At 32.0% G+C, this 24,871-nt stretch overlaps 1 protein-coding gene and 1 non-coding gene across 2 annotated transcripts in view; one reads left to right on the plus strand and one right to left on the minus strand.

Annotated features, from left to right (window-relative positions):
* The window catches only part of LOC101975376 (snake venom 5'-nucleotidase-like), a 53,146-nt gene extending 29,128 nt beyond the window's left edge, over positions 1–24,018 (plus strand). The window contains exons 6-8 of the mRNA XM_005319672.4: positions 20,832–20,979; positions 21,790–21,976; positions 23,050–24,018. Of these exons, the coding sequence (XP_005319729.1) occupies positions 20,832–20,979; positions 21,790–21,976; positions 23,050–23,234 (520 nt within the window). The 3' untranslated portion in view covers positions 23,235–24,018. The remainder of the gene's footprint in view (positions 1–20,831; positions 20,980–21,789; positions 21,977–23,049) is intronic.
* On the minus strand, positions 6,609–6,680 carry Trnaa-agc (transfer RNA alanine (anticodon AGC)). Its single transcript has one exon. It is a non-coding gene; the product is annotated as a tRNA-Ala (tRNA).
* Positions 24,019–24,871: the final 853 nt, after the last annotated feature.

A 24,871-nucleotide genomic window follows, 5' to 3' on the forward strand; every position in this document is an offset into this window, starting at 1 on the left:
TTTGCCAGCACCATTTGTTGAATAAGCTATCTTTTCTCCAGTGAATGTTTTTGGCACCTGTGTCTAGTATGAGATAACCCTATTTATGTGTGTTTGTCTCTGTGTCCTCTCTTTTGTACCATTGGTCCACAAGTCTATTTTGGTATCAGTACCTTGCCATTTTTGTTACTATGGCTCTGTAGTATAGTTTAAGGTCCGGAATTGTGATGCCTCCTGCCACTTTTCTTGATAAAGGATTGTTTTAGCAATTCTGGGTTTTAATTTTTTCAAAATAAATTTTATGATTGCTTTTTCTAGTTCTATGAAGAATGTCATTGGGATTTTAATCAGAATTGCATTAAATCTGTGTAATGCTTTTGGTAGTATGGCCATTTTGACAATATTAATTCTGCTTATCCAGGAGCATGGAAGATCTTTTCATCTTCTGAGGTTTTCTTCAGTTTCTTTCTTTAGTGTTCTGTAGTTTTCACTGTAGAGGTCTTTCACCTCTTCTGTTAGATTGATTCCCAGGTATTTTTTTTGAGGCTATTGTGAATGGGGTAGTTTTCTTAATTTCTATTTCAGTGGATTCATTGCTGATATATAAGAATGCATTTGATTTATGGGTGTTGATTTTATATCCTGTTACTTTGCAGAATTTATTTACTACTTCTAGAAGTTTTCTGGTGGAATTTTTTGGATCTTCTAAATATAGAATCATATCATCAGCAAATAGTGACAGTTTGAGTTCTTTACATATTTATATTTCTTCTAATTCCTTTGGCTAGAGTTTCAAGAATGATAATGAATAGAAGTGAAATATTCTATATTCATTTTCAAGAAAAGTGAAGCAGGAGGATCATAATACCAGACCTTAAATTTGTTACAGAGCTAAAGTAATAAAAATAGCATAGTATTGGCACCAAAATAGACTTGTGAACTAGTGGTACAGACTAGAGGACAAGAGACATACCCACACAAATACAGTGGTGAAAGAGGACATTCTTGTCTTGTTTCAGTTTTTAGAGAGAATGCTTTCAATTTTTCTCTATTTAGAATGATGCTGGCCTTGAGTTTAGCATATATAGCTTTTACAATGTTGAGGTATGTTTGTACTATCCCTAGTTTTTCTAGTGTTTTGAACATGAAGGTGTGCTGTATTTTGTCAAGTGCTTCTTCATCTATTCAGATGATCATATGATTCTTGTTTTTAAGTATTAATATGAATTATGTTTATTGATATCCATATGTTGAACCAACCCTGCATCCCTGGGATGAACCCTACTTGATGGGGGTGCACTATCTTTTTAATGTTTTTGTATGCAATTTGCCAGAATTTTATTGAGAAGTTTTGCATCTATGTTCATTAGGGATATTGGTCTGAAGTTTTCTTTCTTTGATGTGTCTTTGTCTGGTTTTGGTATCAAGGTGATATTAACCTCCTAGAATGAGTTTGGAAGGGTTCCCTCTTCTGTTTTGTGGAATACTTTCAGGAGTATTGGTATTAAGTCTTCTTTGAATGTCTTGTAGAACTCAGCTGAGAATCCGTGTGGTCCCGGGCTTTTCTTGGTTGATAGGCTTTTGATGGCATTTTCTATTTCATTATTTGAAATTGATCTGTTTAAAATATGTATGATCTCCTCATTTAGTTGGGTAGTTCATATGTCTCTAGAAATTTGTTGATTCTTTGATATTTTCTATTTGATTGGAGTATAAATTTTCAAAATAGTTTCTAATTTTTTCTGTATTTCAGACATGTACATTGATATTTCCTTCTTCATCTTGTATTTTAGTAACTTGAGTTTTCTCTCTTTTTCTCTTTGTTAGCATGGCTAGGAGTTTATCTATTTTATTTATTTTTTCAAATAACCAACTTTTTGTTTTGTCAATCTTTTCAGTTGTTATTTTTGTTTTGATTTCATTGATTTCAGCTCTGATTTTAATTATTTCCTATCTTCTCCCACTTTTCATTATTTTTTATTTGTTTTAATTAGTTTTATATGACAATAGAATTCATTTACGTACTTTGATATATCACACATATATGGGATATAATATTTAATTCTTCTGAGTATACATGTTGCTGAATCATATTGGTAATGTTAATTTGAGGGCTTTGAGATGTAGTGTAAGGTCATTTATTTGTTGACTTTTTATTCTTTTAATGAATGCTCTCAATGCAATAAACTTTCCTCTTAGTACTACCTTCATAGTATCCCAGAGATTTTGATATATCAACGTACTCATTTACTTCAAAGAATTTTTTAATTTCATCCTTGATTTCTTCTATCCATTCACCATTCAATAGAACATTATTTAGTCTCTAATTGTTACAGTAGCTTCTATTTTTTAATTTTATCATTGATTTCTAATTTCATTCCATTGTGATCTGATAGAATGCAGGGTATTTTCTCTGTTTTTTTTTTTTTTTTTGTATTTACTAAGGGTTGCTTTAATAGCATAAGACATGGTCTATTTTTAGAGGAGGAGCCATGTGCTGCTGAGAAGAAAGTAGATTCACTTGTTGATGGTTGAAATATTCTATATATGTCTCTTAAGTCTAAATTATTGTTCGTATTATTTAGTTCTATAGTTTATTTAGTTTTTGTTTGGTAGATCTGTCTAGTAGTGAAAGAGGTGTGTTAAAGTCATTCAGTATGATTTTGTTGTGGTCTATTTGACTCTTGAAATTGAGAAGGTTTTGTTTGATGTACATAGATGCTTCACTGCTTGAGGCTTAAATATTTATAATTGTTATGACCTGCTGATATATACTTCCCTTAAGAAGTATGAAATGTCCTTCTTTATCTCTTCTTATCAACTTTGGTTTGAAGTCTACTTTATCTGAGATGAGAATGGAATCCCCTGCTTGTTTACACAATCCATATGAGTGATAAATTTTTTCCTATCCTTTCACTTTCAGCCTGTGGATGTCTTTGTCCATGAGGTGAGTCTCTTGAAGACAGGATATTATTGTGTCTTGCTTTTTAATTCAATCTGCCAATCTCTATCTTTTGATTGATAGGTTTAGGCCATTAACATTCAAGGTTATTATTGAGATATGACTTTTATTCCCTGTCATTTTTATTTTTTTTCTGGTTTTTAATTTGACTTAGTTTCTCCTTTGGTTAAATATTCCTTAGTGTCGATCCTCCCTTTGCTGGTTTTCACTTAATCTTCATGGAATATTTTGTTGAAAATATTCTGTAATGTAGGCTTTCTAGTTGTGAATTCTTTGAATTTTTGTTTATTATGGAAGGTTTTAATTTCATCTTTGAATCTGAAACTTAATTTTGCTGGATGTAAAATTCTTGGTTGGCATCACTTTCTTTCAGAGCTTGAAATATATTATTCCAGAACCTCCTAGCTTTGAGGGTATGGGTTGAGAAATCCTTGGAGATCTGAATTGGTTTCCCCCTGTACGTAATTTTGATTTTTTTTTCCTCTCACAGCCTTTAAGATTTTATCTTTATTCTCTGTGTTATTTATTCTCATTATAATGTGTCTTGGTGTGTGTCTGCTGTAGTTTTGTACATTTGGGGTCCTGTAAGCCTTTTGTATTTGATTTTCTTTTACATTCTTAGGTTTGGGAAAATTTTTGTTATGATATCATTGAAAAGATTGTGATTCCTTTGGTTTGTGTCTCTACTCCTTCTATTATAATCTATTCTGATAACTCTTAAATTTGGTCTTTTCATGTTATCCCATAATTCTTGTCTATTCTGTTCATGGTTTTTTATCATCTTCTCTGAATGGTTCAAATCTACTTTCAAGATTATATATTTTATCTTCATTGCCTGACTTTTTGTCTTCCAAGTGGTCTAGTCTGTTGGTGATGCTTTCTATTGAATTTATAATTTGGTTTACTGATTCCTTTATTTTGAAGATTTCTGCTTATTGTTTTTTAAAATATTTTGGTAGATGTTGCTGGACCTTTATTTTATACATTTATTTATATGTAGTGCTGAGAGTTGAATCCAGTGCCTCACACATGCTAGGCAAGTGCTCTACCACTGAGCTACAACCCAAGCACTCTGCTTGTTTATTTTTTTTCACAATCTCTAACTCTTTATTGAAGTGATAATTCAATTCCTGTATCTTTTTATTTGATTTTACTCCTTAAACTATTCTTTACTTCACAGATTATTCTGAACTCCTTCTTGGATATTTCTTCTACTGTATTATTAGTGGCTTCTGTCATCTTGGTTTGTTTGAGGCGCATTGTTCTCTTGGTTTTTCATGTTGTTTGTGTGTTTTCCCATCTCGAAGTAGGATTAAGACAACACAAATTCTATCCTGTGGACCTATAGTGTCCCTGAAGGTTTCCAGCACCTTGCCTTTATGGTGAGACCAATATCAACAGCACCCAGTATAACAAATATATAGCCTTAAACCTAATAGCTTCCACTAAAGCATCTACTGCTTTCTCACATTAAACCAAAATGATGAATTCAATAACTCTCTATAGTATAAACAGAAAATTTGTTAAAATGGTTTACAATTTCAAATGGTGGATGAGAGAACAGAGGTAGCATAGTCCACGATGTCCATGAGGGAGGAATGAAGAAGCTAGAAGTAGAAATTCACAGGAAAAGTGGACAAGAAGCCAACGGAGATTGGCTGATGGTTGGAGAAAAGTTGGAAAGAAAATCCAAGAAAACAGACAAGTGAGAGGAAGAATACAAAGAGAAAAAAGTAAAGATATAAGAATGTAACAAAAATGCAAAACACCATTCATATATCATTGTCCTTCACACACTGATGCATGAAAAACACCCTGTTACAAATATTATAGAGATATCAGCAAATTGAAAAACAAACAAACAAATCAATCAATCAATCAATCAATCAATCAATCAATCTCAGTGGAAAGTCAAAGTGTTTCCATCAGTGTTCAAAAGCTTCTCAGCCCTGTCTCTGATGTCTCTCAGGATCACCAGGCCCACAGCAACCTTCTGAGACTCAGTCACTATCCCACCAATCTGGTCTTCAGATACCTAAGGCTCAGTCACACTGCAGTCCCAAGATCTCAATGCTGTTTCTACTTATGAATAATGCTGTTATCAGAATTCATGCACAAGTGTTTGGACATAATTTTTTCATGTCATTTGGGCATACACTTAGTAATAGAACTTCTTGATCATATGGTTAGTCTAAATTTTTTGAGAAACTGATTGTTTCCCAAAGTGGCTACATAATTTTACATTGTTCAGCATCATATGAAGGTTTTAGTTTCTCCGCTTCTATTCGAATACTTCTTGTTACCTTTTTGATAATAGCAATCCTAGTAGATGAGAAATGGCATCTCATTTTATTTTAATTTGCATTTTCTGATGGCTATTGATGTTGTGGATCTTTTCATGTGTTTATTGGCCATTTGTGTATCTCCTTTTGAGAATGTCTAATTTTATATTTTGCCTTTCAAAAGTGGGTTATTTTGTTTTTGTTATTGAGTTATATAAGAGTTCTTTTTATCTTCTAGATAAAAATCTCTTTTCAGTTGTGATTTGCAAACAGGAACACGAAAGTTTTTTAATTTTTGAGAAATAGTTATTTTTCTTTTGCTACTTGTCTTTTATTGCCATTTTATGAAACCATTGCCTAATCCAGGATCACAGAGATTTATACCTGTTTCTTCCAAGACTTCTATAATTTTCGCTCTTTCCTTTGAGTCTTTGATCCATTTTGAGTTGTTTTTTTGTGTATGGCATAAGATGTTAGTCCAATTTTTTCTTTTACATGTAGGTATCCAGTTGTTTGAGACCATTTGTTGAAAAGCCTGTTTTCCCCATTGTATTGTCTTATTACTCTTGTTACAACAATTTACTGTATGTGTAAAGGTTTATTTCTGGTCTTTCATTGGGTTACATTGATCTATTAGGTCTATCCTTATAGGCAATACCACACTGTCTTGATTACCTTTGTAATAAGTTTTAAAAATAAGCTATGAATACTTCAACACTGTAATTTCAGGATTATTTTGACCATTTTGTGTTCCTTGTGTTTTCAAAATGAATTTTAGAGAATGCTTCTCAATTTCTTAAAAAAAAAAGAAAGAAAAGGCAGGTGATATGAATAAAGTTGAATCTGTAGCCCAATTTGGGGAGTATTGCATTTCTTAACAATGTTAAATCTTTCAATTCAACAGTGTAGAATATCTTTTAACATTTGTTTAGTTCTTTTAATTTATTTATACAGTGTTTTGTAGTTTTCATATTATAATTCTTGTAGTTTTATTACATTTATTCCTAATTATTTTATATTTAGATCTTTTGTAAATGGAATTGTTTTCTTAATCTTATTTCTCACTATTCAGTGCTAATATAAAGAAAATTGATTTTTATAAATTGAGTTATTGAATTAGTTATGTTTTTACATCATCATTAACATTGTGTTCCTAATATGGTGAATAAACACAAGGAAAAACTTGTACTATGAATGGTTTTCTATGTATATAGTTTAGGTGAAGTGCTTAGAAAGCTCTGTAAGCACCTTCTTTTTCAAAAGTAGAAATGCTTATTTAATATAAGTGCAGTTAAAAAGACTAAGCAGCTAGTATAGTTATTTTTTAAAAAGTACTTTTGTTGTAGATGGACAGGAGACTTTTATTTTATTTATTTATTTTTATATGGTGCTGCTGAGAATCGAACCCAGTGCCTCATGCATGCTAGGCAAGTGCTCTGCCACTGAGCTACAGCCCCAGCCCGCATATCATTATTTTTCTAAGTAGTTTGACATCTTGATATTAAGTGGAGGCATGTGTCCACAAAGGGATTTCATACATGATTTTTAACTGAGCCTAGTTTAGAGCCTAGCCTCTAAACTTTAATTAGATTGTTGGCTTTCTTTCAACCTGTACTTAAATTATTTGACCTTATAACTCCTTATCTTATGCCCTTCTTCCCAGTGTACTTCATTTTTTCTAGGGAACTTGCAGTAGAAATAGATTTTATGAGACTTGCATATATTCTAGTTCTGGAGGCAGTTCTTTCTTTTGGAGTTACACTGGTATAAAGTTATTTTATGTCATTTGCTTTTTAAATTATAGAATTATTATAGAATCTCACATATAGTAAGACATTTCTTAGACTGGTAATTGATTTTATAGGACTGCATGGAATTAGAAGGAGGCAAATTAATATTTTGGCTTATTTTCTGAAATAAAGGCTGAGTGGAGAGGTCTAGTAGGAATATAAGGGATTTTTTTTGAGTCAAAACTAAAAAAAATCAAAAAATTATTACAGAGTAGTACAGATTTTATCTTGGTCAAGTGGGTGTTAGTCAAATATTAAGATTCTAGTTTGGTAGGGCTAAAAGAATCCAAATAATATGCATAAGTATAATGCACCAATAAAAATATGGAAAAAATTAAAATGAGCTAAGAAGAATTGAAAGTTTTAAAAAATCGGTATTAGGAAGGATGCAGTAATAACAAAGAGATGATATGTCAGCAAGAGAGAAGTGATTTCTAGGTCCTTATCAGTGATGGCTGGTCTGAAATTGTTGACATATGCTTTCCTTTGCTTGGAGGTGGACCCTAACTTGCATCATTCCCTCTGTTGACATTAGTTAGGCTGGAAAGGAGAAACTGAGACAAATATCAAAATCAAGCCAAATGCAGACATAAGACAGTGCTTTTTTTCACTGAACAAACTATTGGGCAAACATTTGCATATGTCCTGTCTCAGGTTATTATAAATAATCATGAAAATTCTGTGTACATAAACTTTATATTTAGTCCTAACTACTAATATATATTTGCAGGAAAATACTAGTGATTTTGACTATTATTATGAAAAGCCATATTTTTCCAGCTAAGGATTATCTCTCTCTTTTTTTTAATTTGGTACCAGGGGTTGAACCCAGGGGTGCTTAACCCTGAGCCACATCCCCAGCCTTTTTAATATATTTGTATTTTGAGACAGGGTCTCACTGAGTTGCTTAGGGACTCGCTAAATTGCTGAGACTGGCTTGGAACTCATGGTCCTCCTTCCTCAGCCTCCTGAGCCACTGGGATTACAGGCATGTGCCACTGTGACTGGCAAGGGTTAACTCTTTAAGTCCAGGATTTGAATTTTTTTATTTTGGCTGAAACTTATTTAGATATACTTTGTTCTTTTCTGCCTTCAAATGAATCACTAAAGTTTATCCTATGTAGAGACTCATGGTCTTCATCATTAACCTTGTAATTTGCTGAAGATTTAAGTATATGCAAATATTAATGATATAAGCCCTCAGAAAGAATTCACGTAAATTGAAGGAGTACCCACTTGGATTTTGCTTTCTAGAAAAAGTTCCAAATGTCAGGTTTGTAGAATTTTGATAGCTTTATTGAGATATAATTCATATACTATATAATTTACCCATTTCATGTATATAATTGAGTCATGTTTAGTGTATTCATGTTATATATCCATCATCAGTCAAATTTTGGAATATTTTCATCATCCAAAGAAGATGCCTATACTCCTTAGTGGTCACTCCCCATTCCTATGCAATCACCACTCTACTTTCTGAATAGATAGATTTTTCTGTTCTGGACATTTCATATGAAAGAAATCATATAATATGTGGTATTTGTGATTGGACAAGACAATAAATTACCATTATTTAAGCCACTCACTTTATGGTATATTCTGAAATTCAGGCACTCCCAGAATCCCTTGTTGAAAACCATTTATATGAAATAATAAACTAGGAATTTGATTTGAAATATGCATTTTATATGATAGGTTTTTATCTATGTCTTTGAAAATATTTTTAATATAGATGATTATTAAAAGATAAAATAAGAAAATCTCCATATAATGCCTCAAATGAGAACTTGGTCAGTGTTTTAGATTTTTCTTTTTTTAACTTCTTATTTATAAATAATTATAATTTCATAGGAAATTTACAAGATTAATATGAGAGGTTTTAGGTTCCTTTCCCTTGGTTTTTGTGAAAATTGCCTTTTACATACCTATAGTACATGATCAAAGCCAGGAAATCGATACTGGTGCAGTGTGTTTGTATAATTATGTGCAATGTTATCATATGTAGTCACCATCACAATCATGATACAGAACATTCATCGTAAATATCTCCCTATGTGGCCCCCTTTTTAGTCATACCTGTTCTTTTTTCACCATTCTTCCCTAATCTCTAACAACCACCATCATGTTCTCTATCTCTATGATATTTTTTTTTTATTTTGAGAATATTACATAAAAGAAATTATAAGCAGTGTGACCTTTTATATTTGCTCTTCTCACTCAGTGTCCTTCAGATCCATTTAAGTTAGTGCATGTGTCGGTTTATTACTGATTAGTATTACATGTTATAGATGTACCATATGTAACCATTACATTATATTGAGGAATTCCAGTTTTAGACTATTCAGATAAAACTGCTATTATTTTTAGTGTACAGGTGTTTGAATATAAGTTTTCATTTCTTTGATAAATGATCAGGAATGTAATTGTGGGAGCATATGGTAAATATATGATTATTTTCTAAAGAAAATGCCAAACTGCTTTCTAAAGTAATTATACCATTTCCAACAGCAGTGTATGAGAGATCCCAGTTTCTCTGCAATTTTATATTATTTCTATTTTAAAATTTAACCTTAAAATAGGTATACATTGGTTTAAATTTCATTTCTCTAATGAATAATGAGCACTTTTAAAAAAATTTACTCTTTTTTTTGCATTACAATTCTTAATACACATACATACCACAGTTTATCATATCTCTGTTTGTATATATGGTATGTTGACACCAAATTTGAATTTGGTGTCAAATTTTTTTTTACTTGTCAGTAGACCTTTATTTTATTTATTTATATGTGATGCTGAGAATTTCACACAATGCGAGACAAGCATTCTACCACTGAGCTACAACTCCAGCCCAATTAGCACTTTTAAAGTGCTTATTAATGATGTTTATCCTTTGATGAAATGTCTATTCATGTTTTGGGGCTATTTTCTAATTGTATTTGGTTTGCTGTTGAGTTTTAAAGGTTCTTCATAAATTCTAGATGAGAGTTGTTTGTGAGTTATGTGATTTGTAAATATTTTCTTCCAGTCTTGTATTTTTATTTTCTTAGTAGGGTTTTTCATGAAGAATGAATTTTTTATAAAGTCCAATTAATTCATTTTTTAATGCTTCTTACTTTTGGTTTCATGTCTGTGAACTCTTCACCAAACCCTAGTTCTGAAGATTTTCTCCTATGTTTTCTTCTAGAAGTTTTATAGTTTTATGTGTGAGGTTTAAATCTGTGATTCATTTAAAATATTAAATACTTTATAAGGTATGAGAGTCCTGTTGAGTTAGAGGTTTTTTTGTTTATTTTTGCCTGTGGATAGCATATCTTTCTGATGTCATTACTGTCTTTTCATCATTGAATTATTTTTTTACTGTTGCAAAAAGTTAGTGATTGTGTGTTTCTATTTTTGTTCTCCATTCATGTCCCTTGATCAATATGTCTTCCCTATCAATACCACATAGACTTGATATATGTCTTAAAACCACTTTATTCTTTCTCAAAATTGTTTTAATGATTTTAACTCCTTAACCTTTCCATATAAATTTTAGAATGAATTGTCTACAGCAACAGAAAATATTGCTGAGATTTTTAATAGGAATTATGTTAAACCTTTATATCAGTTTGGGGAGAATTGACATCTTCATTGTCATGAATCTTCCAGTTCACAATTGTGGTATGTCTCTACATTTTATTTAGTTTTTATTTGATTGCATTTTGTAGTTTTCAGCATACAAGTTCTGTTCATGTTTTGTTAGGGTTACACCTGGGAGTTTCATTGTTATGCACTATTATAAATGGTTTATTTTTCTAATTTTGATTTCCATCGGCTCATTGATATGTAGAAATATATCATTGAATTTTGAATGATGATCTTGTATCTTGCAACCTTACTAGTTCCAGGAACATATTTGTATGCTCCTTCAGATTTTCTTTGCTAACCATGTGTCATTACAATTTTGCAAATATCCAAAACCAACTTCATTTACATACCTTTATTTTCTTTTCTTGTTTTATTGCGCTGGCTTAGATGACTAGCACTATGTTCAGATTTGGTGAGAGCAGATATCTTTGTCCTGATTTTAGGAAGAAAAAATACTCATGTTTTCATCTTTAAATATGATGCTAGCCATGCATTTCTTGAAGATGTTCTTTGTTAAGTTGAACTAATTTTCCTGTATTCCAAGTATTCTGCAATTTTAAAATTATGTATTAATTTTTTTCAAATTCTTTTTATGAATGAATTCATAGAATCATGCATTTTTGCCTTTTGAAGTTGTTAATTTGCTAGATAATGTTAATTGATTTTTCAAATATTGAACTAGTTCTACATCTCTGGAATAAACTACACTTGGTAATGGTACATGTTTATTTTTATACACTACTGAATTCTAATATTTTGTTAAAGATTTTATGTCAGTATTTATTTATTTTGTTTTAGTTTCTGTAATTTTTATTTATATATGACAATGAAATGCATTACAATTCTTATTACACATATACAGCAAAATTTTTCATATCTCTGGTTGTATACAAAGTATATTCACACCAGTTCATGTCTTCATACATGTACTTTGGATAATAATGATCATCATGTTCCACCATCATTTCTAATCACATGCCCCTTCCTTCCCCCCAACCCCTATTCCTTGTCTAGAGTTCATCTGTTCCTCCCATGTTTCCTCTCCCTATGCCACTATGAATCAGCCTTCTGAAAAAAATTGGCATTTGGTTATTTGGGGCTGGCTAACTTCAGTTAACATTATCTGCTCCAGTACCATCCATTTACCTGCAAATGCCATGATTTTATTCTCTTTTATTGCTGAGTAATATTCCATTGTGTATATATGTCACATTTTTTTACCCATTCACCTATTGAAGAGCATTTAGGTTGGTTCCACAGTATAGTTATTATGAATTGTGCTGCTGTAAACATTGATGTGGCAGTGCCCCTATAGTATGCTGTTTTTAAGTGCTTTGGGTATAGACTGAGGGGAGGGATGGTCAAATGGTGGTTCCATTCCCAATTTTCCAAGAATTCTCCATACTGATTTCCGTATTGGCTACACCAGTTTGCAGTCCCACCGGCAGTGTATGAGTGTACTCTTTTCCCCACATCCTCCCCAACACTTGTTGTTTGTATGCATAATAGCTGCCATTCTTACTGGAGTGAGATGAAATTTTAGAGTGGTTTCGATTTACATTTATCTAATTGCTAGTGATGATGAACATTTTTTCATATATTTGTTGATTGATTGTATATCATCATCTGAGAAGTGTTTCTTCAGGTCGTTGGCCCATTTATTGATTCGGATATATATATATATATTTTATTTTTATTTTGGTGTTTAACTTTTTGAGTTCTTTGTGTACCCTAGAGATTAGTGGTCTATCTGATGTTTGAGGGGTAAAGATTTGCTCCCAAGATGTAGGCTGTCTATTCAACTCACAGATTGTTTCTTTTGCTAAGAAACTTTTTAGTTTGAGTCCATCCCATTTATTGATTCTTGATTTTAATTCTTGTGCCACAGGAGTCTCATTAAGGAAATTGGGGCCTAATCCCATATGATGGAGATTATGGACTATTTTTTCTTCTACTAGACATAGGGTCTCTGGTTTTATTCCTAAGTCCTTGATCCATTTTGAGTTGAGTTTTGTGCATGGTGAGAGATAGGGGGTTTAATTTCATTTTAATGAAAATTTCAGAACCCTAAAGAAATAAGTCAAAAAAGACCTTAGAAGATGGAAAGATTTACCTTGCTCTTGGATAGGCAGAATCAATATTATCAAAATGACCATATTTCCAAAAGCACTATACAGATTTAATGGAAATTTTGATCAAAATCCCAATGACATTCCTCACAGAAACAGAAAAAGCAATCATGAAACTCATGTGAAAAATAAGAGACCCAGACTAGCTAAAGCAATCCTTATCAGGAAGAGTGAAGTAGGTGGCATCACTATACCAGATCTTAAACTATACTACAGAGTAATCATAACAAAAACAGTATGGTATTGGCACCCAAACAGATTGGTAGACCAATGCTACAGAATAGAGGACACAGAGACTAGCCCACAAAATTATCTTTTTGTAATATGGAGAAATATTGGATGCCTAACATGAGTTGTAAAGTGTTCTTCATCTTTTTTTTTTACTAAAATTATAGAATTAGTGTCAAGTAGTTAGTATAATTTTTTAGTAAAATGCTTTGGGCTGATATATTCCTTTATTTTTTGAAACTTAACTCCATTGCAAGCATATACTACATTTATCCATTTACCTAATTGTGGATATGTGGACTATTTTCAATTTTTCCTTTTTAAAAAGCACTGCCATAGTATATCCTCACACACAATATTGTTCTGTGTAGATGTGCTAACTTTTTCTAGGAAAAAGTCAACCAGGAAATAAAATTATTGGGCATGTACATATTCAGATTTACAAAGTTGCCCTCCGTGGAGGACATAAAAATCAACTCTTTCCTTCAGAGTACAAATTTCACACTTTCTCATTTGATATTGTCAGTTACGTTAATTTTTGCCAATTTTATTATAAAGAATTACTCCACAATTTGCTTGTACATAAATAAAATGTAATGAGAATTTTGGCACAATTCCTAGAGTACTTGATTTAACACTTATTGTTCTTTACTAGCCATACCATTTGTTCATTTTCTGTTACTATAATAAAATATATAAGGCTGAGTAAATTATAAAGAAAGAATGTTTCTGTAACACATAGTTTTAGAGACAAAAAATCTAAACAACATGGTGACAGCTCAAGCAAAAATATTCACCCAATGTCCCTACATGTTATTTGCTAATGTATCAATTACAGTGAAAATCAGGTGTATTTTTTCCCATTGTCTGTGTGCTGTTTTTCTGTAATCAGGACTTATTGTGTGGCGTGTGTTCGGGAGTAAGGTATTATATTCATGATCTAGATACATATTGGAAGCTTGACATTTTGGGTGATTTAGTTTTTATTGATTAAAACAAGCAATGCTGCTTTTTAATTTCTTTATGTTATCTAGATATATGCATTATTTTATCTTAGTTTTATTGCTGTATTTATCACTTTTCTACTAGGCAATACTGTGATACTGAATATTCAGTTTATTGTTTTATTTTATTTGAATGAATGATTGCCTAATAACTTCTGTGAATTGGTACCAAAATAGGACAGCTCCTTCCAGTTTGAAACTTCAAGGGAATGGACAGGTACAATAGGAATAGAAAAAAGAGCAGGCATTGGAACCAATATGAATAGTCTTCCAAGAATGTCATACAAGATAGTTTATGAATTTAGAAGGCAAACTTTGCAAACTTTGTTTTTCCCAGACTATCCTAATAATGATCTATCAATTTACTAAAAATCTTTCTAGTCATTTCTTAATGTTGAAGTAATAGTAGAAGAAGCCACCTATTTCTTACATTTAAAATGAATTCAATTAATAAATGAGCCAACATGAGGGTAAAAAGTTGGTGAAAGGACATCATTACCCTAAATACATGTATGAAGACACGAATGGTGTGAATATACTTTGTATACAACCAGAGATATGAAAAATTCTGCTTTATATGTGCAATATGAATTGTAATGCATTCTCCTGTCATAGAGAACAAGTAAGAATAAAAAATGTAAAAACTAAAAAAAAATGAGCCAACATTTTTAACAGACAAAACATGTCTGTTCTATTCTGTATTCCTTTAGTAACTTGAGGAAGGAAATTGAGACAACAGTGATCTCAGACTAGTGTAGAGTTGTTGAAAAATAGAATACTTTTTTAAAAGATGTATTTTATTACTACATTACAGTTATACATAATATTGGCATTCATTTTCAAATAATCATACATGCATGGAATGTAATTTGCTCCATTTCTCTCCAGTACGTTCTCTTTCCCTCTGCAACTTCTTCCCCCATTACTCCCATCTCTACTGGCCTTTCTTCTATTTATTTACTGTTCTTTAATTAGTGCTTTATAGATAACACATAAAGGTGAATGCACTTGGTATAATCATATATGTATATAGCATAATCTGGTCAATTTCATTCTATAGTTCCTCCTTTTTCCTGTTCTTCTTCCCTCCTATTCATTACTCTTTCTCTATTACACTGATCTCCCTTATATTTTCATGGGATTCTCCACCCCACCATTTTTCCCCTTATTTTGCTCTAGATTCCACATATAATAGAAAATATTTGACCCTTGACTTTTTCAGTCTGGCTTATATCACTTAGCATGATGTTCTCCAGTTCCATCCATTTACCAGCAGTTGTCATAATTTCATTCTTTATGGCTGAATAAAATTCAATTATATATGTATACCTTTCTTTATTTATTCCTATATTGAAAGGTACCTGGGCTGGCTCTATAACTTGGCTATTGTGAATTGTGCTTCTATAAATATTGATGTACCTGTATCATGGTAGTATCTGATTTTCATTCTTTTGGATAAATACCAAGGAATGTGGTAGTTCATTATATGATGGTTCAATTCCTAGTCTTTTGTGGAATTTCCATACTGCTTTCCAAAGTGGCTGTACTAATTTTCAGTGCTATCAACAATTTGAGTGTACCAATTACCCCACATATACTCACCAGCTTTTATTATTATTTGTATTCTTGATAATAGCCATTCTAACTGGAATGAGATAAAATCTCAATGTGGCTTTGATCAATTTTTCCTTGATTGGTAGGGATGTTGAACATTTTTTTCATTTATTTGTTGGCCATTTGTATTCCTTCTTTAAGAAATTTCTGTTTTGATCTTTTGCCCATATAATAAATGAGTTATTTATTCATTTGATGTTAAATGTTTTGAGTTCTCTATGGATTCTAGATATTAATCCCATCAGAGGAGTGGATGGCAAAGATTTTATTCCATTTCGTAGGCTGTTTCGTCACATTTTCTTTGCTGTGTGGCACCTTTCTCATTTAGTGCCATCTCATTTATTTTTTTTCTTGGTTTTATTTCTTGAGCTTTAGGGGTTAAGGGGGCCAGGTACCTGCACTAGTATGTTGTAGTGTTTGATCCTATGTTTTCTTCTAGCAGTTGTAAAGTTTCTGGTCTAATTCCTAGGTCTTTGTTACATAGAGTTGAGTTGACTTTTGTGCAGAGTGAAAGGTAGAGGTCTAGTTTCATTCTTTTACATACAGATAACCAGTTTTTCCATTTGTTAGAAAGGCTGTGTTTTCTCCACCATGTTTTTGACACTTTTGTTGAATATTCAGTACCTTATGTATGTGGGTTTGTCTGTGTTTTCTCTTTTACTGTATTTGTCTTCAATTCTGTTTTGATGCCAGTACCATGCTGTTTTTGTTATTATAGCTCTGTAGTATAATTTGAAGTCAGGTATTGTGATGCCTCCAGCATTGCTGGCCTTGCACAGGATTGCTTTGGCTATTCTAAGACTTTTATTTTTCCAAATAAATTTAGATCTGATTTTTCTAGTTATATGAAATACATCATTAGTATTTTGGTGGAGATTATATTGAGTCTACAATGCTTTTGGTAATATGATCATTGACAATAGTAATTCTACCCATCCAAGAACATGGGAGGTTTTTTTTTTTTTAAATCTTCTAAGGTCTTCAAATTCTTTCTTCAGTGTTCTATAGTTTTCATTGTAGAGGTGTTTCACCTCCTTAGGTAGATTTATTCCCAAGTATCTTATTGTTTTTGCAGTTCTTATGAATGGGATACTTTGCCAGGTTTTCTTCTCAGCAGATTCATTATTGGAGTAGAAGAAGATAATTGATTTTGTATGATATTGAATTTGTTTATCAGCTCTAGAAATCTTGTGAAGTTTTTTTAGTCTTCTAGATATAAGAACATGTCATCAGGAAACAGATATAATTTGATTTCTTTTTTTCCTATTCCTTTTAATTGTCTTCTCTTGCCTTGTAGCTCTGTCTAAAGTTCCAAGAACTGTATTGAATAGGAGTGGTGGGTGGGAGTGGACAACCTTGTCTTGATCTGGATTTTAGTGGAAATTTTTTTTTTCAATTTTTCTCCATTCAGTACAATATTAGCTTTGGGTTTGCTGCATAGAGCCTTTATAATGTTGAGTAAGTTTCTTCTATCCCCACTTTTTCTAGCATTTTTAACATGAATGGGTACTGAATTTTGTAGGCATCTTGTAAAAGTCCCAAATCCTAATGCAGTCCAAATTAAGAAGACTTAATAAGAAATCTTCCCATCTTGGCATGCAGTATCATAAATAACTCTTGTCTGGTTTGATCTAACTTTTCATATTGCATTGATAAATGTTCCATTATTATTCAGTATTGTAGACCTCAACACAATTGATTGTACTTCTTCTAATGTTGTAAGCATTAACTGGAATCATTCTTTCTATATTTGTTTTTGCTCTTCTTTGTCTCTATTTTCCCTCTTTGTCGGAGACCAGCTCCAACAGGGGGTCTCAGGAGACGAACGGATGGTGAGGAGTCGGCGAAAGAGGGGGTGGAGAAACAACACAGACACCAAAGTGAAGGTGTTGATCCCAATCTTTACTTGTGAAGTTGATCATATATACTTTTCATTTTGGCAGGCTTACAGTACTTTGTGGTTACAAAACAGGAATCATTATTCAAACAAAACAAAATATTACGTAGCTACAATTAGAATAGAAGAATGTATCTTGGCTTATGCATAAGCAAGCATTTGTACTTTCAGTTCGCGTTTTGCTTTGAGCAGTTTCTTCTTAGTTAACTTTTAATAATAGTTACAAATGTCCCAAACTATTGGCCTATACCTTGACTATTCTTTCTTGACTTACTGACTGGAACCGGTGCCATGGTTACGGCAAGGGGTTGACTTGTTATTACTTTTAATCAAACAGAAGTAAGAGCACAAACCATTGTGCACAGGAACAAGAACAAGTTGCCCAGTACTAAGCACTAATCTATCTTCTTAACATTAATTTTTCTTCTCTAGATTTTAATTTAATTTCTCAAAACTTCCTTGACAGGAATACAGGGAGTTTTTCTTTAGACATTAACAATTTACACTCCACAGCCGAATCATTGCATTTAGAGCAAACAGATCTATGCTTTAGAAGTAGTTACGTTAATTGGGAAAGTCATGATTTTTCCTTTATACTTAATGGTCATATGAGAAATCAAAACTATACTTATTAAAGGAATACAAAAACAAATCAGTCCATTCCCAGAAACATACTGCGCTCCTCCAGAGGATGGACGCCTTGTGCCATCCACCTCAGTAGGGCCTTGCCATTGCCTGAGTCAGGGGAGGGGCGCAGCACCTCTTGAATTACCTTGCATGCTCCTACTTCAAATCCCTCACTCCATTTTTATTTTTTATGTTAGTTTTAATTATTTTTTCTTTTTTTCTTCTTCTTTGCCCACTTTTCTTTTATCCCCCTTTCAACTATATATAGTATAATAGTAATTTTACTATTAATAATTAGTTTTCCAATCTATTTAAGAACATTATTATAATTTTATACTTGGATTAGAGAAACTGTGGAGAACATTTTCAGTAAGTTTTATTTACCTAAGGTTTATTAGCATATGGCTTTTGCTCAGAAGTGATTGAAGTTTAGGGTTTGGTATCTTAAAATGATGTTGGATTATGGGCATAACAAAGAATACACATTGAGTAGTAATATCAATACTTGGATATTTGCCCAGCCTGTAGCACTTAAAAGAAACAATCTCACTAAATAGTTCCTTGCATAAAAGTAGAAGAGGGAATGATTCCAGCAAATGAGTAGATGTACAAACAATAAGAAAAAGCAGGAGAACAAGCCACCTCAAATACCCCACAACACTTCAACAACTGATCCACTGGACACCACAGTGGAGGAAAGGTCAGATAACGAATTTAGAAAGTTCTAGTTAAAATGTTCAGTGAACTAAAAGAAGATATAAGGGATGAACTAAGAAAATATAGGAAGTGAACAATCATTTCAATAGAGTGGTAAATTCTGTAAAAGATCCAAACAGAAATCCTTTACATGAAAGACTCAATAGATCAAATTTAAAAAGGCAGTTGAAAGCATCACCCATAGAGTATATCACATAGAAGAGATGCTTAGGCCTTGAATACAAAATGTATAATCCTGAAAATACAGTTGTCAATAAGGAAAAGATGTTAAGAGACCATGACCAGAAATATTTTAAAAACTGGAATAGCATTGAGACCAAATCTAAGAATCACTGGTGTAAAAGAAGGCATTGAAATGCAAACCAAAGAAATGCACAACCCTTTCAATGAAATAATATGAGAAAATTTACCAAACCTTAGGAATGAAATAGAAATTCAAATATAAGAGGCATTTAGAACTCCAAATAGACAAGATTAAAGATCCTTCTAAGATACATTATAATTGAAATGAATACAAGGATAGAATTTTAAAAAGCACAAGAGAAAGATGGGAGGTCACATTTGCAGGTAAACCAATTAGACTTTCCAGTATTTTTTCAGCCTAGACCCTGGGGTTCTCCATTGGCTGTGTGTTTTATCCTCAGGAAATGTCCTTTTGTAGGCCCATATATTTGAATGAGAATTGAGCTGGCAACTATTAGACTTGCAGCTGTGGATCCTCCTAGAGGTGCTGTGGTACAGGAGCTGCTTGCTGTGTTGTTCTGATGTTTTTGTCAACAGATGCTTATTAGTCAAGAGGCCAAAGTCAGGGTTCTTGGAGGATGCTTTGTCTGCTGTTTCTGTTGGGTCAGGGCTCAGGGCTGTTATGCTTACTGCTGTGAAATGCTGGGTGCTGACTTGTCATAATGCTGGGACTTGTCATAACCCTATCCAAGGATTCAGTGGTTGTCTACAAATCTTGGGCCTGTGAGTGCAGGATCTCTGTGCGTGATTTTTGGCACAGAAGCTTCCATCCTGGCTGCTGCAGATTACTAGGATTGTAGGTGTCAGTTGGTCCATCTTTGCCTGAACTTCCATGAGGCTGGGTTGGAATTAGCACTTCTCAGGAGTGATTTGCTCTCAGGTAAGACTCCATCTTACTCCTCTTGTCTGCAGTGAAGGGGAGGGAGTTCCAGTAATCATCAGCCAACAGAGATCACTGTACAAATTCCTTCTAGATGGATTACTGAAACAACCTGTTTCAGAAGCATTCTGTATGATTTTATTATTTTGTTTAGGTGGGGGAAGAAACTATATTAACTTAATTTCTTCTAAGGAGGCCACCTTGCTGTGGACTCTCCAGAATGGCTGCCTTGCCAGGCATAGCATTCTGCCCACAATTTGAATTGAAATCTTTCACTGTCTCTGTTGCATCAGTAGTTTTAACTTGGTTTGCTTTTCTTTCTGACTATTGTTAAGGAAGTAAGCTTATGGGATTTTTCTCTCCCTTTTTCTCTTGTTGTTCCTCCTCTCTCTAACCTCCCTCTGGTCAGGGGTCAGGGTTAAGGAATTCTTTTCCCATTTTCTGCTCCAGTATCCAAATTCCAAGTTCTTCCAAGTCTCAAGCTGTCCAATATTGAGTTTTACTCTTGTCACTCACCTGTCTGATCAGCTGTTGTTTCACTGCTTTATTTCTGAGCTGTACAGTTACAAGTTGCTGCCCAGATCCACTCTGCCATCTCCTGAGTCTGAGAACAGAATTCTTGACATTCTTTTAAGTAGAATAAAATAAACTAGAATTACTATAACCCCCCACACACACTTTTTAAAATCTAGTACATTTGGCAAGTTCTTCCCAGTTGTATAATCTCTAACTTTTATACACATTGGCAGTTTCAGCAGCATAAAATGTGCTCACTTAAAGTTTTAATGATTTCTCTCACTTAGTATGTCTTTTACAGAATTCCAAGAATATATTTTTAAATTACAGATTTCCTCAAGTTGCTGGAATACAGTTTGGATTTGATCCAGATGCAGAACCAGGACACCGAATCATAAGAGATACTGTAAAAGTTCAAGGACAATACTTACAGAAAAAAAAAATTTACCTCCTTGCTATTAAAGAGTATATTGCAAATGTGAGATTAATTTCTTTTGAAAAGGCTTTAAATAAATTCATTATCTTATGTTACTATATATTAATTTTAATGTATATAAAAACATAATTTTCTTTCTGATTACTTCAGATCCTCTGTAATTTAAATAAATATTTTCCATTATATTTTTATGATTAATAAAATTTATTATATGTAGGTATGATTTCATTGTTTTTATTATTAGATTTAAAAATACAGAGCATCTGAAATTCATGCTTATTCTCTAAATGATTGAAAGTGCCAGAATAAAAAATTCCATAAAGGATTGCTGAACTTTAAATTTAATGATAAACACTTCTAACACATTTACATATTTTGTTTATGTCATATTTAGTCATGTAGAATAAACTTTGATGACTAATTTATAAGGACTTTGATTCAGTGGGTTCTTCTGTATCTGATTCTGGAACAGTGAAGGTGATGACAGGAAGCTTGTTAGACGTGCAGATTCCACATTATTATTCATTTAATGAGTTTCAAATGGGTTCAGGAATCCAAGTCTAAGAAGATCTCCCAGTTGAGGGGAGGCTGTTTCCACAGCTGTTTAGATATTTATGGTAGGTGACCTATTCTCTTAAGGCTGTTAAGCAACAGAGCTAAGGATAATTTCAGGGGGATCATGTCTAGATCCTAGGAGTGGGTCAGGAATTTAGAATATCAATTTACATAAAAGAAAATGTATGTCTTGGTATATGTGCATGATATTCACTTCAGTCCCAACAGTTAATTTAAAAGATATACATTAATTTATTCATATTTTAGACTAAAAATTAAAATGTTTTGATATTCCAGGGGAAGGATGGTTACAGTATGCTTAAAAGTTGTCCTCGAATGTTTGACACAGAAACTGCACAAGTACTTTCTACAGTAGTCATGAATCACTTTGAGTCAATAAAAATATTGCAGGGGAGGAAGAAGTGCCTTTCAGGTCATCGAATGAGTTTAATTACTACTACAAGCAAATCACCATCACTAACAGGTGATAATATAGTTTTCTTTTATTAGAAGTGCTTCTTTTTTGAGCAATTTTTTATTACCTTCAGGGCATTGGAAAATAGTATTTGGCTTCTTGTTTTTACTATATTTTGGGAAATAGGAATAAAATAAAGGCTGAGATTTATTTGCCAAGGTGTAAAAAGCTAGATCGAAGGAAAGTACAAACGTTTATAAGAAAGGTATAGACAAAAATTCAAAGCTTAAAAGCTCATATAAGTGAAAATTGTATATTTTTCAAATTCTACTCTTTCACTATCTTAACTACTCCCTCCCAAATTCTAATTAGTGAGATTGGCATCCTATAAAATATCTTGTTTATTTTTCCTATTCAGCACTGTTCATTGGCATCTAGAGTTCATCTTATCGATTTGGTTTAGAGCGTTTATTCTTTTAAAAATATCAGTTAACAATAGTTAAAGACAAGAGTGTGCTAAACTCATAATTGGTTTTTATAATTGGTTAATTGATAAAATAATTGTCTTCCTAAATATACCCATTTTCTGAAAGTTATATTCATAGTTTTGAAAGCAAATTACATATTTTTAATACAAGAAAATAAGGTTTTTAATGACCATACTTGGTAATAAGCATACTTTGTGTCTATTTGGTTTCTTTGAAACATGAAATAAGAAGATATAATTAAAAATAGCACATTATAAAATATATAATCTAGTACATTTTTTCATTTAAATGAAGTATACACTGAACTGATAATCTTCTTTAGAATATATATAATAATATTTTGAAAGCTCTTCTTAAAAAATTTACATATTCATGGGGTATCTAGGATGTTTTCATACGTGGTGTAATGTTCAAATCAAGGTAAATGTATCTCTTCAAATATTTATCATTTTTCTTTGTAATCTTTAAAATAAAAATGAATTAACATCCTTTTGATAATATATACATTTAGTAAATGATGAAATTTTATTCTTGGTTGTGAAGAATGAATATTCAGAGAAATTCTGATTAAAATTTTTTCATTAGTTATATATAATTTTTAAGTATTTATTTTTGTAGTCATGATGAATTTAACTGGTTTTACTGTACTTATAGCCTTTGAGGAAGAGTCAAATAAACCATCATCAATAATTGCAGTACCTGGCATTGAAGGACGAATTTGCCACATTTCTCAGGATATGAAAGAACATTTGCACCAACTTAGAACTGAAAGAAAACAAGGCTTAAGAACTTTTCCCACCATTAGTGATAATACGTCTGAGAATTCTGATTCTGATTGAAATATAATATGGGTATTATGTTTTATTAGTCAGTGCCAAAGTGAATCTGACCAATTAACACAATTTTAGCATTGTTAAACATAGTAATGTAAATGATCCTTTTGTACTGTTCTAGAATTGATGTTAATTCAAAGAATATTACTGTAAATGTTCTTCTTATTTGAGTCTTATCAAGTCATATAACTTTTGACTTTTCTGTGGTTATGCAGGAAACAATATTTGTACACATATATGTACACAATATATGTACACTTGTGAATAAGTTTGTGATTTAAGTATATTACATAATGTTTCCAGATTAAATTACTTCACTGTTCACCTTTTTTACAGTATTTATTTATATATTACCTTTTTTCTCTCTTAATTTTGCTTTGCTAATTTTTTCCATCTAAAATAATATACTTTTCCTTCCATTTTTAGTTTAAGACTACTTTAGTTTGCTATTATGACTCATTTGATCCAGAATTTTAAAAAATAAGGTAAATTTATCTAACACTGATCATTACTATTCTTTGTAACTTTAATGAACAATGTTGTAAAGTATGGAAGCAATGGGATAATAAATATTTTTAGAAGTCCTGAGTTTTTCATCTTAAATAGAAAAAATACTTTTTAAAATGCATTTTGCTTACATTATAATTTCAATTAAAGAAATCTTTCTTACCAGAAAACTATGAGAAGGAAAGATGTAGTACTTACCAGGAAGCCATAATGAAAAATTTTGCTTCATAATTATTTAAAATCAGATTGGACAAAATTCAAAATGGGTAATTGATTAATTGATTAATAAAATTATGGTCCTTTCTAAATATGCCTCATCTATGATAGTTTTAAGTTTATAATTTTAAAAAAAATTTTTTTAGTTGTCAGTGTACCTTTATTTTATTTATATGTGTTGCTGAGAATTGAATCCAATGTCTCACACATACTAGGCAAGCACTCTACCATTGAGCTACAATTGCAGCCCTAAGTTTATAATTTTTAAAGTAAGTTTTCCTTCCTTTTTTCAGTTAAGAGCTGTGCATATTGTAATTATGGAAAAGGGACATTTTCTATTTTAGGAAGGCTATGTGTATCTTTTTCTAGTTTGTAGAAGGAAAAAGACATACTGAATTAGTGTCTGTATTGTAAGTTGTGAATAATAGTAACCATGTAGTACATACATTCGCATAGTTAATGTAAATAGGAGTTTATCTGGTAGAAGGAACTTTAGTGGTGCAGTTTTCATTTAATTCCCTTTTATTTTTAGCTCATTATTAATCATATGCAGAAATGAATATGCTGACATACATACATACTGATGATTATCTCTGATGAATACCTGATAATAGAAACATAGTAATTAGAAACATTGCTTCCAACAGTAATTTTAGATTTCATTTTATGTGATACCCAGATTTCTGGACTTTTTATTTTTAAATTAGAATCATGAGAAAATCAGAAGGACTTTGTTCTGAAGTTCTTAGGATATGTGGCCATCATTTAAGTTGGGTTTAGTCATGGTCAAAACTTGAATTGCGGGCTGTGGATGTGGCTCAGGGGTTGAGTGCTTGCCTACTTGCCTAGCATGCATGAGGTTCTGGGTTCAATCCCTAGTACTGAAAAACAAACAAAAAAAACATAAAAAATTTGAGCAT

Source organism: Ictidomys tridecemlineatus, chromosome 1 (assembly GCF_052094955.1).
Source record: "Ictidomys tridecemlineatus isolate mIctTri1 chromosome 1, mIctTri1.hap1, whole genome shotgun sequence".
NCBI lineage: Eukaryota > Metazoa > Chordata > Mammalia > Rodentia > Sciuridae > Ictidomys > Ictidomys tridecemlineatus.